Below are 20481 nucleotides of genomic sequence, written 5' to 3'. Positions count from 1 at the left end.
TACACTCCCACCCCTTTTTCTTCATTCTTTAATTTTGAAACATGTTCTCACTAAGTCACCCAGGCTGGCTTCGAATTTGTCATCCCTTCTGCCTCAGGCTCCTGAGTCTGAGATTGTACTCATGTGCACCATGCCTATCTACATCTCATCTCTTTCATTTAAAATAATGTAATATGTCCACCCGTTGTGTTCTAACAGAAACCAAAGGCACCACCTTGACATTGCCTTCACATTTGCTTCTCTCCATCTGGTTATTTTGGAAACTTGTCTTTTACAATATTTGAACTTTCCTATCTTTCCCACATACAAAAATCAAAATTTCTTTGTTAAGTCAGTTTCAAAAATCTGAACTTAGATTTTCATAAATAATGCGCTACCTTAACATTCTGCCATTATTAAATTTAATTTCCTTATCTGATGTACTGATCATGTTCCATTTTGACCCTGAAGGTTTTCGCTAATTCTTTATCATTTCTCCTAATGGTGAGTTGGGTGATGCTACTTCAGCTAGGCACACAGACCTCTAGATATAGAGTTGATCTTAAAGACAACATTACAGCTCCACTATCCTAAAATTAGGTATTCTAAAATTAGCCTGTCATCTTGGTTGATGATTGCCTTCAATAACAAGATGAACTTAGGCTTAAATACATAATGCAAAACTAGATACTTGCTCCAAACTCTAGTGGACTATTTCCTAGAGTACATTCAGTCTAACTCATTAAGCAAAACAAGAATTTCATCGTGAAGATTTTGGGTAGCCTACATTAAATAAACAGTTTTTATTAAGATGCATCTTTTAGGATTAGTGTTCCACAGAACAACAATTTATGAAGCTGTGCACTAAATCTATACAAATTGAGTTAGAAATCCAAAAAGAGAATTTCTCACAGGATTTTCAGTACTTCCTGTTTCTCATCTTTCTGGAAACACTTTGAGAAGAGACATGCATAGGATTTTGGCACTTAACTTCTAGTTTGAGGCAGAGGTGCACTTTAATGAAGAATAAAATAAACAAAATAATCTAGACGTGAACTTCAGTAAAAGGTTCTAAATGAATGTACACAAAGTCTTATTTGACATTTTTTGGTTGATTTCCCCTGCCCCATTCTATATCGTCTGTTTTCAACAACTTATCTTATTGGAAATATTTTAAATCATTGAACACATCTTGAAACTTTCACAGAAAAAGTGCTCCCTTTCAAATTGTTTCCCACAATAGAGCTCTTAACATAGCAGCCAATGAATTCATGGGGTGAGAGTTGCTTAAGCTGTGTGTGTAAATATAGCCTTCCAATAAGGATGAAGATGTTAAAATACAGAAACCTGCTCATTTTTTCCTGCTTGAATTTATTAACAAATTTTTCAGCTTTTCATTATTTTAAAAATGTATAGTGTCTATATGTGATGCAAATATGGACTTATAAAGGGTGATTTTTTTTCCAGGTTAAATTTATATTTTAAGTTTCTAAGTTGAATAGTACATTTTCTTTCAAAAATCTGAAGTCACATTTGTTCAGTAGCAGAAGCATAGATGCTAGAAGTAAACATTAGCAAATAAATTTTAAGGTTTTGGGTAAATAAGAATAAGTTAAATATGTTGTAAAAGTCAGAAATCGAGAAGAAAAGAGACTGGTAAATTTCATGACATAAAAAACACTTCCATTAAAACATAACTTGGGCAATAAATGACTTACTTGACAAAATAATTGCAATTTATAAGACAAAGTTTAAATATTCATTTAAGAGCTCATGTTAGTTAATAAAGCAAAGTTAAATAATAGAAAAATGAGAAACATGCAACAAGGCTAGACACAGAAGAAATGCAAATGCTTAATAAACATGAAAAGATGCAGGTAGCCAAGTTTTTGGAAATTAGAAAACCTATGCACATTTGGGGAGAACATGAAGTTCTCAGATAATTTGTTGATATTTTCAAAAACTTTAAATAATCGGACTGTGAATTCTAATTCTAGTAAATTGTCTATTAATATAAAATATAACAAATTATCAATTATAGTATATCTACAAAAATGGGTTGCTACTCATTCTTTAAGAAAAATGAGATAAATCTGCATATAGTTATATGTGTACAATATTCATAAGTTGTGAAATAAATAGTAGAAATAAATTCAACATTTAAAAGAATATTTAAAGTCTATATGCATATGCATACAGCATATAAATATGTACATGTTTGCAACTGTGTATGGGTATGCATTTGTGTAAACACACAGGGAAATATAAACACACAGTACACACATGTACATATTGGTAAATTCTAAGAAAAGTCTGGAAGAATAAGTACCAAACTGCTAATTTATTAATGAAGATACTTGGCAAAGGGGGATGGTGATTTTCATGTAGAATTAATGAGACTTTAACCTGCAATTGGGAGTACATGTATATCACTTAATGTTTATATTAAATTTGACTTACTTTTTAAATATTTATCAGAGAATTGTGGTAAACAGTCAGGAGTCTAACATGAACTGGGCAGATGCTGTCCAGAAGTTAAAAAGTTGAGCTAAATTAGGAACTTCAGAGTATGGATTGATAACTTTAGATGCCATGCAGCAGGCTTTTGGAAGTGCAGAATAATGCTGTAAATGCTATTTTATTTACAAGAAATTAATGGACTTCTAATATTTTATATAAAAATGTGATTTGTATTTTCCACTAAAAGTATTTTTTGTTAACTCTGTGTGTGTGTGTGTGTGTGTGTGTGCAGCTAAATGGCATTTGTTGGGATAGAGCTACTAGGGCATTGCTCAGTGCATTATTCATTTGCCATTCAACAAACACTTAAAGCTATAGATGTTATGCAAGAACTGTGTCCAAGAGCAGAAAAACTATGTTTTATTAATTGAAAGGTCATAGCCTAGTAGTATAGATACAGATAAACACATGCACAGACAGAAGCACATATGTTATAACGTCATAAGAGAAGTAAACTAGGGGGAAACACTGGTATGGTGCTATCACATAAATTGCAATGACTTTGTCTACCTGGAAGTCACAGAAGGGTTCTCAGAGGGAATGACATTTGCCCCAAGTTTTCAAGAATGAACAGGAGTTTGTGAGTTAGATAGTGAGTATCAGCCATGCCAGGCAAGGCAAACAGCAGCTCTGTCTGAGATAGCATCTGTTTAGCAGGACACTGACAAACCAACATGATTCAACACTACTGTGCCTGCAGGCACTATTTTTAGTGCTTTGCAGACTGTCACTCAATTAATCTTCCCATCACTGCCACACAGTGTTATTATCATCATCCCTTTATTATAAATTAGTAAATCAAATCATGAAGAGTCTCGGTTGACTTGCCCAAAGTCACACACTCATGTCTGATGGTTACAGCAGGGACAGAGGGAAAGTGGAACCCAGATGATCTGGCCTCCCAACTCATGCTCTGAGCTATTCGGCCATACCTTCCAAAAATTAAGACTAGCTAAAGTAACAGTATGAAATTATCATTATAGCCATCAAAGACTGTGCCCTGTGCTAAAAAACTTGAACCTTCAGTTAGTTACAGGGAATCATTATGGGGTTGGAAGGGCCTTAAAAGAGAGCAGCAGTCTGATTTGCATTTTAGAAAGACTTTGGCAGTGACTGAATAGTAGGTTTGACTGGCACAAGGCTTGAGGCACAGACAATTGCTAATGGCCCAGGACAAGAGTTAATGGGAGTTTGACTAAGACATAGTCAATGGGAATGAACAGGACAGGATGGGTTGGAAAAAATATTTAAGAGGGGGAATTGATGACGTCCACAGTGATTAGTGAATTGCAGGGTATCAGGGAAAGGGAAGAATTCAGATGACCCTTCAATTTCCAATTTGATCAGAATTCTATTTTCACACTAAGATTCTGAGGTACTTGAAATTTATAAAAGAAAGAAGGTGCTATATGCCACTAATTTCATTACTTAGAAAATTGAGGGCTGGATTTGTAGCTCAGTGGTAGAGAGTTTGCCAAGTACAGGTTTGATCCTTGGCACCACATGAAAGTAAATAAAATAAAAGTATTGTGCCCATCTATAACTAAAAATACTTTTAAAAAAAAGAAAATTGAAAGGAAAAGAGACAATGTTCTCTTCAATCGACCTATGCATCTTCTATTCACAAGGAACAAAAAAGTTTTTAAATTATGCATTTTAAAAGACACTTTTCCTCTATCCCTGTTATACACAATGAATATATCTCAACCTAGTTCAATGGCTAGATGTTAGCAAGATATTATTTTAGTATTTTGCAAAGAACTTCTCAAATGGAGGAGAGCTTTATTTTAAAAGGCAGTGATGTAATTTTTCATTTCTTTAGGCATAGTAACAATGAAAGCACCTCTACTTTATTATGCCATTTCAGTAATTTGTAATACATAGTTTGGTATATTGAAATTGACAAACTTCAATCACTTACAATTAATTAATTTAATAATTTCCCATAACTCCAATTAGAAGATAGATGAGGCTTGTCAAAAAAAGTTCAGTGAATTTCGAATGTAAAATAAATAGTTTATATCTCCTATGCCAATATTAGAAGGACTAAATAATGACGTGGACATTGGCAGGCCAAAAACAACTGGCCTACCACTTTCTTCAGTTTTATATTTGTTTGTGTTAAGAGAGTAACTTGACAACCACATCAATTATACTTTAGGCTGCATTATGTTGGAAAATATTTTTATAATAATTAATGTGTAAAATTGTCATGGACTTAAACCTTCCTTTTGCCATACACCAGCTCTTTGGTCCAAGGGCAAGTTATTTGATCTTGGTGAACTTCAGTTTTTTAATGTGTAAAATGAAAATAATAAAACATGCTTTGTAGGATTGGTTAGAGGCTTACCAATAGTGCATGGGAAGCACCTGGCCCAGACATTTACATTATAATAAAGAGGCAGGCAGCAGCTAGTATTGCTTGAAGTAAGTTGGAATTGCCACCATATGTATAATTTGCTTCACTCTGCAATTTCCCTCATCTTCACCTGAGTGTTAAACATAGTTACAAAGAAAACCCATATGTTTCATTTTTATGTAGGAGTGCTTATTTCCCTTCTTGTGTACCTTGTTGCAACAAAAAGATTTCTTCTGGTAATATTATTTTGCCTGGCTGTGGCAAAGGTTGGTTGGGATCGTGTATAGAATGTGTGTGTGCCTTAAAACATAGCCCCACGGTCCATCATTAGACTAAAAGATCCAGTCTCGCATTTGATTCTGTTGAAGGAAATTGCATTATGATGTCTTTCCCTGTACTCCTTTCTTTTCCATTGTTTTTGAACAGAAGCAGTGGAAAAATTTAACACTGGAGAAGTTTAATAAAAGTTGACAATTAGGCATACCAACTTTGTGCTCCTACCCTCTTATGAGTAAGGTAAATATTAATGTTTTCCATTTACTTGGGTTCTTGGTTGTGTAATTTCAATTATATAACTGAGTTATATGTACTTCCAAATGTTTTTTCCTTGAGGTAAGAAGCAAAACCACATTTTGTGACTAGTGTCGCATCCAACAAAAGAAAAACAATGTTTCCTAAAGAGAGTAAACTGGAAGATTCTCAGAACCACCCCCGTTAGATTGGTAAGAAAACAAACAGTAGAATAAGTATTGCTAATCCCATTCTTGCTTTATGCTTTTGGCTATCTAGGGGGTAAAGAAGTGAATCTAATGAGGCCAAAAATCCGTTTTCAATCCTACAAGCGAGGCATTTAATTTGTCAGGATGTAAATCAGCAGGAACTCTCAGCATGCTTGTGTAGTGTAATCCTATCCATAAAATATTTCTCCTTGTTCTGCCAAAGAGATGGTGACACTGCTAAGGGCCAACTCACCGCCTTGGCTGAGAAGGCCCCATCATACTCAAAGCTAGTAAGTCGCACACCCAGATACAGCCCCTAACATTCCTTGGGGAGGAAGAAAAGCTTAATTTAGATAATCCCTTCTGCAAAGTGTATTAGCTGATCCAAACCAGACCTGGCTAACTAAAGGCAAGTTGTTCCTACTTTTCAGAGATGCCTCAGTGTAGAAATAGTTTCTTCTTGCATTTGGAGAACTAAGATTCATGTAAAGAACAGGTAGGGAAGCTCAAAAAACTTTTTTAAAAAATACAAACTGCTTTATGTTTGACTTTAGCCTTCTCTCCACTTGAATGGAAGGAACACTTTACTGCTCTACAAAGTGGTTGGCAGAACTCCTTTTCTTCCATTGTATATATAAAAATAATGGTAACAATAAACAAAATAGGGAAATAGGTTACATACCACAAATGGACATTTTTCGTTTCTACAAAGAAAAACGCTTTTTAAAAAGTGGTTCAGAGAAAAATGTGCCTGGTTTAAGAACAGATGTTCCACTAACTGTTCCTTCCACAGAAGGACAGACAGATAACTTTAGAGATACAAGCAAGGCCAAGAGGTACAACAACAGTACCCAAATATACCCCCCAAAATACCCCCAAAGCCACATGTAAGATAACGTCATATTTGAGGAGTTCAGAGTCAAAAAAGAAGTGAGTGTGGAAAAAAATATTAGACATGTCTTATATTGAAATTAAAACCTAGATACCTGAACTCTTTGTACAATGCATATGTTATTGGAAAAAGAAACTGACATAATCTTGAAAAATTATCATGAATAATAAATGAGAGAGTTTGCAGGTAAAAGGAAAGAGTTTTCAATAGAAATTAGAATTTAACTAGGGGAAAAAAGTCTTCAACAGAAAGCATGTGTGTGTTTGGGGTCAGGAATCAGAATCCTCTGAGAGGTTATTGCACAAGGAGAAGGTCTTGAACTTGACCAGAGGGAACTCTTGTGAGAGCTCATCCTGCCTCACTTTTACTGAAGGAACAGAAAGAACAACTTTTAATCAGTTTGCCTTTAAAAAACATAAAGTTTCCTAATGAAAATCCCATAATAGGAAATGATACCAGATGTTAGCTCAGAAATCATATTGGGAAGGCAAAATATTCAATAATTTAGGTAGAAGTGATTTTTTAAAAGAATAATAATAATAAAAAAGAATGAATGTGAGACAGAAAAGAAAAGAGAAAGAAAAGGACAGAGAGACCTTAGTATAACCAATACCTAAGGACAGCATTTGTTTTTATAGTTAAGGATCAGACCTTTCAAGGTTACTTATTGAATTTATGGGATCCTGTCAGCTAAAGTGCCAAACACAGACCAAGAGATAATGCACATATCAGTAGGGGAAGCATTGACGGATGTGAGATCTTGCTGGCAACTTTTTAAGACATAAATCATATGTGGCAATTTACTACTGAGAGATGGGTTAAAACCACCCTAGGTTATATCTATAAAAGAAAATATCATGTAGTAATTAAGAATGATATGAGAAGACATTTTGTTGGTATTAAAAAGATACCTATCTCCAAAGAAAGCAGGCTAAAAAGGTGTGTACAGTATGACACAACCTTTTGTGAAAAATATATTTATATTTGCTATTCAGAAAAATATTCATCTCTGTGTGGTGGAACTATGGCTTTTAATTTTCCTTTATGTATTTTCTTCTTTTGCGACAACAATGTATGTTATTTTTATAATCCCCAAAACAAATAATGACTCAAAAAGTAAAATTTCCATTGTTCTGCTTATTCAAGATCCCTGGAAAAAGCTTTCCCAACATATTTTGAAGTATGTAAATGTACATGGGGTTTATTTTAGCAACAAGAGTAAAGTACAGGTTGGGGACCCTAAATCAAGGGATGGCTGAAGTAAAGTAGACTTGTCATATGCATGCATAGAACTGGTTATGTGAGACTATAGTAGGATAAGTGGTGTTTTTCAACAGGATTTCAATTCCAGAACATTTCATCAGACAGCCAGTTCAGGGTCAAGTCCTGTCAAGTTTATTTATAGTTATTCAGTTTACCCCATGACACTGTACAAGAATAAATAAATATATAACTTAGAAATACGAGTCATAGCACGAGTGACCCCTTTCTGATTCTAAACCTACAGATGGGTTTATTTTTTTCAAGCAGAAGTTTAATCGTAATTGTTGGCATTAAGGTCTACTTTTAGCATGAAGTAGGGAAATCCTTTTACGTTGTAGATAACCTGTAGCCATATGTGAAAGTGGAAAGAGGAGGATTATAGTGAAGAACCCCAGATTACATTCCAGGTCGGCCATAGGCAAGCTCTGTGACTTTGGACAGATCACTTCCTCTGAGTCTGTTGTTCCCTCACCTGTGAAGTAAGAGGAGAAACAGCAGACCTCTTAGGTACCTCCCTGATTTGTGGAATATGGCAGAAACTCTGGTTCCACCAACACAAAAGTTATTTCACTAATTTCTACCAGTACGAAGTTCTTTAATGCGCTATAATGAAAAAAGGCTGAAACTTGTCTTCTAGTCGTCCAAATAAAAGGAAATGCAATTAAATACAAGATACTTAGCTTACAAAAGTTAGTGCTTTGATTGATTTGTCTGTTACCAATTGTTAATGACTTTAAAATAAGATAGTTTGAGCTGTCCTAGCTGTCAAGGGTTCCAAGTCCCATTTCTCTTACCTAAGATGCTTTATAATTTACAAAACAAATTGGGGATAACATCTATAAAACTAACAAACATTTATTATGTCCAAGACAATGGTTTTAAATGGGAAAAAAAACCTCATGATTACATTTATTGGTAAATAATTTTCTAGAAAAATATGAATTTTTCCTCCCTCTAACAGGAGATCTCTGAATTTGACAATCTTCTTACTTTGCAAAAGTTTAGAGTGGGTTGAATGATAACTCAAGAGGCTCTATTCTTTTCTCTATGGTTATAAACCTTGATACTGTTGAAAAATGACAATATTTTGTGTCTTAGAATTTCATAATACAATCAAGTAACTATTGTAGAAATTTTTGTAGATTTGAACAACCAAACATTAGAGAAATTAATGCTAAATGTTATAAAAAGCAAGTATCTCAAAAATGTAAATATCTAAACATTGATCATATTGTTGACATATTTACTCCACTTGTCCCAAATCTTCTGTGCTTTTCATATTTAAAATTAATTTGGTTTTATATTTCTTTTCTTTAGAACTACTTCAATCAATTTTTTTGAGTTGACAGAGAGGTGGAGGATACCAAAGTACATACATACATATTTTTGGAAAGGAATAGTCCTCACCTGTTTTTTTCATGAATCTTTAGAATTTCATTTGTCTGTTGAAGAAGTTGCTTCTCTAATTTGTATGTTGATAACGAATTCTCCAACAGTTGTATTTCAAGTCGAGAGGTCTGATTTAGTACCTTAAAAAAAAAACATTTCAAACTTCAATCACAAAGTAAACAACAGAAAACAATTGAGTTTTTTCTTAAATAGTATTTCTTCAAGAATAATTAATCCTATGGTATACATTCTATCAGCTATTGCTTTGTATGTTTCTCATACACTCTTTTGGTCTGGAATTGAATTTGAATTTGCAGTTGAGTGAGGACATTGAGTTGTTCAATCCATTTTCAGATTTCAATTTTTGTGTTCTGAAACCATGGTAGAGGCTACTCTAAAATAGAGCTGCTTTCTGTATTTTATCTCCAACTCTTGCAAGCACAAAGTGGGTATTAGCACTAGGTTTTGGACATTGTGGATAATTTAGAATAACTAATAGGCACGTAAAGCAGACCTTCATAGACTTACCACCTTACAAAAACCTAATAGAGATATGCGACAATCTTGATGCATTTTAGACAGATTCATGATCACAGGCTTATTGAACACCCATCATGGTAAGTCATGCCAAGCCTCCAAGATGTCATGTGGCTTTCCAGATGTGGCTGCCAGTTAAAAGAGGAATTGTCATTGTCACTTTATGGGTGAGGAAACTGTGATTCAGAGAGAGGCCCAAATTCACTCAACAACCAAGGGAAGAGCTGAGGTTCAAACCCAAAGTCTGAATTGATTTATTGCTCTACACAGAAAACTAAGAAGAGGGAGAGTCAAACCATTTGCAGCCTTAATTTTAGGAGATTAGTATTAAGGGACTCATATTGTACTAGAGAGAGATTGTCTTTATCCTTTCCACTCTGCTACATTGGTGGATCTTCCAGAATCTCTATGGGCACAACTCCTTTTTATTTATTTATTTTTTTTATTGTAAACAAATGGGATATACATGTTGTTTCTCTGTTTGTACATGGAGTAAAGGTATACCATTTGTGTAATCATAAATTTACATAGGGTAATGTTGTTTGATTCATTCTGTTATTTTTTCCCTTCCCCCGCACCCCTCCCACCCCTCTTTTCCCTCTATACAGTCCTTCCTTCCTCTATTCTTGTCCCCCTCCCTAACCCTAACCCTAACCCCTCCCACCCCCCATTATGTGTCATCATCCGCTTATCAGTGAGATCATTCGACCTTTGGTTTTTTGAGATTGGCTTATCTCACTTAGCATGATATTCTCCAATTTCATTCATTTGCCTGCAAATACCATAATTTTATCGTTCTTTATGGCTGAGTAATATTCCATTGTGTGTGTGTGTGTGTGTATATATATATATATATATATATATATATATATATATATATATGCCACAGTTTCTTTATCCATTCATCAATTGAAGGACATCTAGGTTGGTTCCACAATCTGGCTAAGGTGAATTGAGCAGCAATGAACATTGATGTGGCTGCATCTCTGTAGTATGCTGATTTTAAGTCCTTTGGGTATAGGCCGAGGAGTGGGATAGCTGGGTCAAATGGTGGTTCCATTTCAAGCTTTCTGAGGAATCTCCATACTGCTTTCCAGAGTGGCTGCACTAATTTGCAACCCCATCAGCATTGTATGAGTGTACCTTTTTCCCCACATCCTCGCCAACACCTATTGTTGCTTGTGTTCTTGATAATTGTCATTCTAATTGGGGTGAGATGGAATCTTAGGGTAGTTTTGATTTGCATTTCTCTTATTACTAGAGATGTTGAACATTTTTTCATATATCTGTTGATTGCTGTAAATCTTCTTCTGTGAAGTGTCTGTTCATTTCCTTAGCCCATTTGTTGATTGGATTATTTGTATTCTTGGTGTAGAGTATTTTGAGTTCTTTATATATTCTGGAAATTAGTGCTCTATCTGAAGTATGAGTGGCAAAGACTTTCTCCCACTCTGTAGGCTGTCTCTTCACATTACTGATAGTTTCCTTTGCTGAGAGAAAGCTTTTTAGTTTGAATCTATCCCAGTTGTTGATTCTTGCTTTTATTTCTTATGCTGTGGGAGTCCTATTAACTCCTTTTTGAATCACGAAGACCCAAGCTGCCAGTCAGATGTTAACATGACATGAATCTGTGAGCCACAGACCCAAACCTTTCATACTCCTGGTAAAGAACACCCGGCAGTCCCAGCAGATGTCTTCAAACTGTGTCACTGTTCTGCTCCTGCTTCCATCTCGACCCGCCCCTCCCTTTCTTCTTACCAGAGGTATAAAGAGAAAGGAAGAAGGAAAATTAGTTTCAAAATCTCCCTACATAATTTAAAAACTTTTACATCCATCACAATCTCCTTGAATCTACTTGTTAAAAGAGACTGGGAAAACTTTTGCAAGATCAGTATCAATTTCTAAAGAGGAAACCTTTAGAATGCTCCTTTCCATAATTTGGGATTATGTCAGATGCTCATGGAAAGTCTTTTCGCGTCTACTGTGCTTGGGCTGTAGGATGTTGCAAAGGAGGGGGTGCGTACCTGCAGGTGGACAGGTAGGATCTAACTTGAGGAGAGAGAGGCAACTCTAAAAGCAATGGAAATAAGTACGGAAAAAAAAAAAAAAAAAAAAAAAAAAACCTGGGCAATCTATATAAGTAATGTTCTAATGCACCATTTAAAAAACTCAAAATATATGCAAAACCCACATTGAAAAGAATATCGTTTTTAAATAAAGACAGGATCTCACCCTGCACATACATGATTCAGTCTCCCTTGGTCCCATTGGCCTTACTCTACTTCTAGACCTGCAAGGCATGGGGTGATGGGATGGAGTTGGGGAGAGAGTTGGGCAGAGAATAGTGAGATGAAACACTTGTACTTTAAAAAGTTCAAATTGTTATGATTCATTTGTATATTGCCATTTTTAATATGGTTCTGAAAACCAATCTTAACATTATTACAATAATCAAGTTAGTGGAGTATTTTAGAATTTTTTTTTATAATTTTATAGTCTGTATCATTTCATTTCAGGAAAAACAAGGTAGAAGATAAGAGTTAGGACCCACTCAGGAAAAAAACGGTAGAGAATATAAAGATTAAGGATATACGAGATGTAACTGTCAATTAATGAACACAATTTCATCCAGTTACACTTTTTGTTTCTTTGTTTATGGAATGACAGTTTATGAAATAGTGAAGTATGGAGTGAAACCCTCAGTATCTTTTGGTGAAGAGTGCTTGGCACAGAAAAGACTCTCAGGACTTGTTCATGAATGAAAGGTACACTGTGTCACTGAGTCAGACAGCTCAAACAAAAGCCGTTCTCTATTTTATTCATTGCTTTCTCTGATCACACTTCCTGACATTCTCAAACATCAAAATGTTTTATTTTACAAAGGACAGTTCTTCACTTTCAGTGAGAACAGAATGGAACCATCTGAAATGGACACGGAAGCAGCCTGTATCTGACTCTGGAGACCACTACAACTCCTAATCTGTCTTCCTGCTTCTTTGTCTACTTAAAGTTCATTTCCACAGAGCGTTTGGAGAACACTTTTTAAAAACATGCCTCAGATCAAGTCGTCTCCTGTGTTCAATATGCCAGTGGCTTCGCTCTGCTATTAGTTACATTCCGAAGTCCTCAGCCTGGCCTGGGCTCTGGACCTGCTTACCTCCCACATCTCACTTGCTGCCATTCTCCTCCTTGTTTATCATGCTCCAGCCCACAGTCTTCTTCCTGCCACCTCAACCTGCCAAATTCATCCCCCCTGCAGGGCCTTTGCACTTGCCTGGAATTCTCACACCCAGATATCTTTTCATCATTCAAGTGTTCTTGGCCATGCTCTGTAAAGTAACTCCCCAACCCCCTTGGTTCATCAGGTCACTGTGTTTTATTTCCTTATGGAATCATCACTATCACAGATAATTCTGCTCATTTGCTGCAGTTTTTCTTTCTTTCTTTTTTTTTTTAGTATCAGGGATTGAACCTAGGGGTACTTAACCACTGACCACTGAGCCACATCCCCAAACTTCTTAAAATTTTTAAATTTATTTTGAAACAAGGTCTCCCTAAGTTGTTTAGGGCCTCAGTAAGTTGCTGAGGCTGGCCTTGAACTTGCAATTCTCCTAACTCAGCCTCCAGAGCCAGTGGGATTGCAGGTGTGCGCCATCACGCCTGGTCCCCCTTAATATTTTTAAGGATGTCTCCAGTCTTTAAGTTAACATTGCCACTGAAAGAAAGGTAGAGATTGAAGGAGAATACAGAGCACGAAAGGAAGTCGTCTTTGAACAGCACAATAACTTTGAAATTGACCTCACTTTTAGGCTCTTATTTGCTTTTAATTATTTTTTTCAAACAAAAATGTAACATGAAGTACGATGGTTGGCAGTTAGATTTTCCCAGAAGAGTGAAAGCTGACAAATGTAGAGGGAATCAAGGGCTATAAAATCACCATTTGCCAAATTGATGAAGTGGCTGTTTGGTCAGTGATGGACAATGCCAGGAAGAACCATACTACGAGGTTATTTGCTAATTTCCATAGAGAAAGTGAACCACCGGGATGGAGTGACAGGGAGGCTACCTACTAACCAAGTTCATACACTGCATCACGGAGGGTGCAGCAGGCTGGCTTTCCTGCCTCCCGACGAGAGGCAAGCAGAGGTGAGCCATAATTCCACACAGTACCCTATTTCAGGGCTCAACTGAACCCAGTCACCCCTTTAGATATGGAAACTTCCAGCCTAAAGAAACTACAGAGAATGGAAGAATAAATAAAGGACATGATAAATAAATGTTCAGATCAATTTAGAATATGAGATAAATGCCCAAATGATCACCCTAGTTTCTTTAAACAATGTGAATCTCAAGGAAAATAAAGTAGAAGACCACCCCAAATTAAATGGAACTCTTAAGCCTTGAAAAACCAAACAACTACAAAACTTTGGGTGGAACAATTGAGAAAATAAGAATATGGAAATTAGATAATCTTATTAAATTATTATTAGTCTTAGTTATGACATAACAATACAAAATTCATACCAGATAATAATTATGTATTTTATATTTACATAACATGTAATGTTTATAATATAATAATAACCTCATTATATTTTAATGTAAACAATATTTATAACAATACAATTTTATACTATATTAAAAATATTAGTACAAATAATACAATAACCTCATTTGGTTATGGAGTTTAGTAAATAGTACTCATATTACAGATGCAGAAATCGTGGGGTGAAGTAACTTGCTCAACACAGCTAACACAGAACCAGAGTCAGAAGGGAACCCTGGCAGTCAATTTCCAGAGTCTAAATTCTCTCCCATAGACTCATATGACTATAAACAAGAATCTTCCCTCTGGCTAAGAAAGGTGCCTCCCTTAGTGGATAAAAACTTTTATCAATCCCAGCAGCTTAAAAGGCTAAGGCAGGAGGATCCCGGGTTCAAAGTCAGCCTCAGCAAGTTAGTGAGGCCCTAAGCAACTCAGCGAGACCCTGTCTTTAAATAAAATACAAAAAAAGGGCTGGGGATGTAGCTCAGTGGTTAAGTGCCCCTGGATTCAACCCCTGGTACCAAAACAAACAAAACATTTATCAAAATGGTTTCTTTCAAATCACCATAAGGTCTTCTGCTTTTGCATTCAATAGCATCAGATTTCTTTTTCTAGGTACAAACTAAATTAGCACCATGAGGGAAGAAGTGTTCAAATTTCTCATGCTCCTCAGAATAGAGAAAATATAGTCATATAATTTCTTTGTCAGTCAGAACATTGCAGTAGGCTGCTTCTCTTCCGTCATATTCTGACAAATCAGCTATTTGTGCATATATATTTTACACAATGCTTCTCATATTATCTGTGGACTTGGGTTCATTGTGTTAAAATCCAGAGACATTAAGGGATTAACATTAGTTATTATTTAACAAGCACTTAATGAAAGCCTCGTATGTATCAGGTTCTGCTCTAAATCCTAATGACAGGGCAGTGGGCAAGGACAAGATAGACAAAATCCCAGTTCTCTCAGAGTTTATTATCGTTTTTTAGGAATTGGTTAGATTTTTCTGTACAGTGCCAAAAAGTAAATATTTTAGCCTTAGCAGGCATTATGGTCTCTCGTACGTATATTTAAGTCTGCTGTTTTACCAAGAAAATAGCCATAGGCAACATATAAATAGATGAGTGTTGCTGGGTTCAATAAAACTTTATTTAGAAAAAGAAATAACCAGCCAAATAAGAATTGAGCCTCAGCTTACTGAGCCTTCTCCTAGTGGCTTATCAAACACTTTTCCAGACATTGTAAGAAAATTAATTAGTAGGGCATTTTCTTTGGATAACCACCTATCTAATTTATTTTACCACCATTTTGTTTAGCTAAGTGTTCATTTAACTAATTCCCTCATCAGATTAAAGGTTCAACTTGGAGAGCTGCCCTTTGAGAGTAGATATGAGACCAGATCTGTTTTTGCCTAGAGAGTCATGCTTGCTCAACAAACTGTTTATGAACTGCCTCAAATTTCCAATTGTGGTCCAACAACAGGTATGATAATTTGTGACTTCTGAGAAGCAGATGATAAAATGGTATTAGACATTCAGGAAATTTATTAAGGAAATACACATGAGGGAAAATTGGGAATCAGACAAAGGAGGCTGGGAGACCTTCAGGCTGGGATGCAGGTCTAACCACAGTGAAAAAGAGAGGAAAGGGAGGAAGGTCGGGTGGAAGTCACAGCCCTTAGGGCAGCTGTGAGAAAGTTCAGCAAGGGCAATGTCATGTGTCAGCAGAGTCCTACAGCTCCCAGGAGCAGAACTAAGTATCCCTGCCACAGTGACTCATTGCCTGGAAGTGGCCACTGGGAATTGTGGTCTCTGTACCAGCATAGTGATGGATTTGAGAGCACAACAGCTGGGGCCACTGGTCAATGACACCCAGTACCATAGAGAATGGAAATGTGCATTTTTATGGCTGTGAAGAAAAAAGCTAACCAATTTGATAAAAAGTTAAGAAATGATTTAAATATGTTTTGCCACACTAACTCAAACTCACTGAAATTAAAGACTGCTTTTCCCGCTGTTGAATTCTATGTAGGACTTAATGAAAATTTTCTGGCATCAAGGAACTAATCAAACTATGTTTGCAAATCTGATTCAATTCCATTTCTAACACTACAGTTACCATATAAATTACTGGAGGTGGGAGGAAACTTGTGGGCATGTCTAAGGAACTTTCCTATAGTTAACACAGCTGGGGAGTGGCAAGGACAGCACAGAGTCCTGGAGCTACATGTGATGATGTCCCTAGCACATGGCAGAATGGTACTAGTAGGTGGAACCATCATTGTCATCAGCAGGGCAGCAGCAGCATCCTTGTCATTTGTAGGAGGTATTCAAGGATGCTATTAGGTCTGTGTTACCTTTTTCTTTATCAGATTTCCATCATACCCTCTTCTTGGACCCATATGCTATACAGTCACCTTAAAGAAAGAATGGAACTACAGGAGAGAGGCAGCACTGAGAGAGAGCTGTCATGACAGATGGACAGACTTCAAATTCTTCTCTAAATGTCACAGTTCTTTCATCTGAGGCAAGTTACTTCACATCTCTGTGTTTTGGTTTCCATGTCTTTAAAGAAGGGATGATGCGTTATTCAGTTTTCATCACTGTGATCAAAATACCTGACAATAAAGACTTAGAGAAAAAAAGATTTATTTTGGCTCAGGGTTTCAGAGGTTCCATCCATGAATGGCCTGTTGGCAAATGAGAAGTCAGAAACATCACAGTGGAAGTGTGTGGGGAAGGGTGTGGCAGAGAAAAGATGCTGGGCTCGTGACAGCCAGGGAACAGAGATAGACTGAAAAGGGCCAGAGACAGATACAGTCCCTAAGGCCATGGCCCCAGTGACCTAGTTCCTCCAGTCATGCCCCACCTGCCTCTCATTTTCACCACCTCCCAGTAAGTCCATTAAAATTATCAATCTATCAAATGGATTATTCCCTGAATGAGGTCACAGCCCTCATAAATTATCTTTTCACCTCTGAACATTGTTGCATTGTCTGACACATGAGCTTTTGAGGGACATTCCAGACCTAACCCTTAGTAGATGGCAATATGAGCTACCTCATAGGAGGTACCATTATTTTAAAATAGTGAACATATGTAAAATCACTTAAAACAGAGACAAGTGCAGATTGTTAGAGGTGAATTTTAATGGGAGTTGTTTGGCTGAGAGTTTCCCCCAAATGAAATGGGCCTGAAAAAGAAGTGAGAAACAGAATTATATGACAGGAAGGAACATAAATAATTCCTGAAACTAGTCCCTTCATATTGCACACCTGAAAAGAGTATTGTGAAGGAGAAGAGATATTGATATAAACAGATAACAGAATAAGTACAGCATTAAGCCAGACTAAGGAGGAAGGAAAGGTTTGGTGTTGGTTTTCCATTCTCATCACCATGGCCAGCAGGGTTACTTAGATCACAATGCTTATCAAACACAGAATCCTTAAAATGCAATGTAGCAAAACCATAGCTGTACCACCTTTGGTTAAGTTGCAAATCCAGAAGGTCAGTTGAGGACTAGAAAGAAAAAGTTACTTATCTTTATAACATCATCATGTGAGAGCCAGGTCCCTAAAATTTATTGCAAAGCCACTGCCATGAGTTCTTGAGATAACTGAGAACCTGAAGTCTGTCTGAGGAAAAGCAACACTTACCAAGCCAGGTTAGGGAAACACAGGAGCAAAATCAAGATAGGTTACCTGATTAGCACAGGAGGATCTTTTGGTCTGTAAGTGCTTGTTATAAATGAATACAAGTTATTGAAGTTAAAGAGAAATTCAGGATTCCTTTTGTAAACTTGGCCCTACTTCAAGAATCCAATGGTTAGATCTCGCAGTAGAAGTAGAACATGTCCTAATGCAATAATTCCAATACATGTGATATCGGTATAGAGTTACATGGAAAAGGGCTAGAACATCACAATTACAAATAGCTTGAACAACTAGAAGGGCATTAAAATGAAGATGAAAGGAATACACAGGTTTCTTAAATTAGGACAAAGTTTGATCAATTGTCTCATTATTATTTCTGATGAATTTTGTAATTTTTAAGATTTTCAGAATTTGGCTATCTTAAAATCATTCTTGCTCTATCTAATAAACTTTGATTGGTTTTTAATGATGAATAATTTTAACTGCTCCATATAAGGAGTGTTAGTTATTTTTTCTTAGAATTTTCTGTACTATTTTCTTTAAAATCCATATCTCCTCCTCGTAGACACAGAACATGCTGATATCTTTTAAAACCTTATGTAGCACACATCTTTATAGGTGGGAGATTAAAATGCTAGCAATAGGCGCCCCCTCCCCCACAACTCAGCTTTTAAGTGGGAGGAGAATAAAAAACAATTCAAATGAGGGGTTGTGGGGATGGAAAAAATAAGCAAAAACCCTATCTTGTGTGTCACAGAGTTATAACGGAAATATATATAAAATCAAGTGTGCAGTCAAGTAGGGGATATTGCATATTTCTGGTTTTGAACATATGAAAATGTTTTGTAGGAGATATCATTTTTTAAAATAAAAATAACAGAAAAATATGATCACATTATTTTACATCACAAGTTGCCATAGTGTATAGATCACCACACTTGCTTAGTGTGACAATAAATGATTAAGTCACATAAGTTTTTATTACAATGTGGTTTTTCTTTCTCCCATTTTCCTATATTTAGCTGATGACACTGTACAGCAAAAATACTTTCTGAAGCCTATATGATTTATTTATCTAATGCAATGGACATTTAAGTTCTTATTTGATTAATTATTAATACCAATAGGGATAGATTAGGGATGGAAACATGAGAATCTGAGTCCTAAATTCTATTCACTTATTGTATCAGTGTGAGAAATCACTCAAACTTGCTGACTTGCCTGCTCTAAATGGTTTAAACAAGTATCCTTTGTACATGGACTTGTTTGTGTCATATGATCTCTATCCATACAAATTACCGTGGTTATTTCAACACATGATCTGTGATGCCACTAGCCCAGATAAAATAAAAAGAAATAAGTTTGCACCTTATTTTTGCATTTATTTCCTTCAGCTTTCATTCAAAAGTCAACTACATTGCTAGAGAAGCAGCCCCTGAGTTTCAGAATGACAATGAATAGCCATTTCCATGGTTCAGAGGCACCAAGAGATTATCTTCTAGGCATCAAAAATGTATTTGCCCTTTGCTCTAAGCTGTAAGGTTGGGTTTATGGCTGTGATAATTAAAAGCATCCTTAGATTTTACTGATTTGTATTCAAATAATTATGTCATTGATCCTGGTGGGAAGATACATCTGTAAATACATACACACTCCTGATCAATTCATTTGAGATTTTCCTTTCAATCCAATGAATGCACAAAACCTCTGCAGGTGCCACTATGGCTAGAGAAGCATTACCAGTGGTAAAATGAGACAGTTCCAAAAAGTATATCAGAGGCACTGATTTGTCTGAAATGGTTACTCCATTCAACACATATCATATCACAATTGGTAGCTGCAGTGTTTATTTAAACTTCAACACTGATTAGGTCTTTTACCATCCCTGTTTTTGCAAGCCCACACAAAACTAAATGTACCAATCCTCATTAAGTCAAAAGAAACATGCATAGCATGTCAAGCAGTCATTGTTATTCTTACCAATAAACAAAAATGCATATGCTTCCCCAATCTCTGTGCTGAAAAGTGCTCTGTTTATGGAGTAAGCTAAAGGATAGGGAAAAAAACAAAACAAAACAAAAAACACCCTCTGGATGAGTGTGTGGACTCCAGTCTGGGATGTACCTGGGTCTCAACATCTGTCAGCTTTCTGGTCTGCTCTGCAGTCTGAGACAGGAGGCTGGTTCCTATCTCGAGCATGGTGGCCGTGTGGTTCTGAACGGCATTCTGCTGTATCTGGGCCATCTCCGACTTCATATTTTCCACGATGTAATTCTCAAGCTGTAAGAGATAAAGGACAAAGTATACGAGATTATAAGCAAAGTCTCCCAGTTGGGGCATGTAATTTTTACAATGACAAAACAAGACACAGCTGGCAAACTGGCCATCTGGCAGGGATCTTCTGCATCTCTGGGAGCTGGGGAAAAGGAAGCAGAGCACACAGGAATCCAAATGCTAACAAACTCCTAATATACTGATACATATAAATAATAATGACAATCATAATGGAAATGTACACTTGGACTATGATTTCCTATTGTTGACATTATTGCCTATAATCCTCACAGCAAAGATTTAAGTTAGGCACAATTGGCCTTATTTTTCTTTTTATTTTATAGCTGAGG

The 20481-nt window shown here is 36.2% G+C and overlaps 1 protein-coding gene across 3 annotated transcripts in view; it reads right to left on the bottom strand.

Annotated features, from left to right (window-relative positions):
* Positions 1–20481, bottom strand: part of Angpt1 (angiopoietin 1) — a 229385-nt gene that overhangs the window by 77715 nt on the left and 131189 nt on the right. For all 3 annotated transcript variants that reach the window (XM_047525088.1, XM_047525067.1, XM_047525077.1), the window contains exons 2-3: positions 19982–20137; positions 9140–9261 (exon numbers count right to left, since the gene is read on the bottom strand). In XM_047525088.1, coding sequence (XP_047381044.1) covers positions 9140–9261; positions 19982–20137 — 278 coding nt within the window. The remainder of the gene's footprint in view (positions 1–9139; positions 9262–19981; positions 20138–20481) is intronic.

Source organism: Sciurus carolinensis, chromosome 1 (assembly GCF_902686445.1).
Source record: "Sciurus carolinensis chromosome 1, mSciCar1.2, whole genome shotgun sequence".
NCBI classification, from domain to species: domain Eukaryota; kingdom Metazoa; phylum Chordata; class Mammalia; order Rodentia; family Sciuridae; genus Sciurus; species Sciurus carolinensis.
This window is presented reverse-complemented; position numbering and strand designations above follow the sequence as displayed.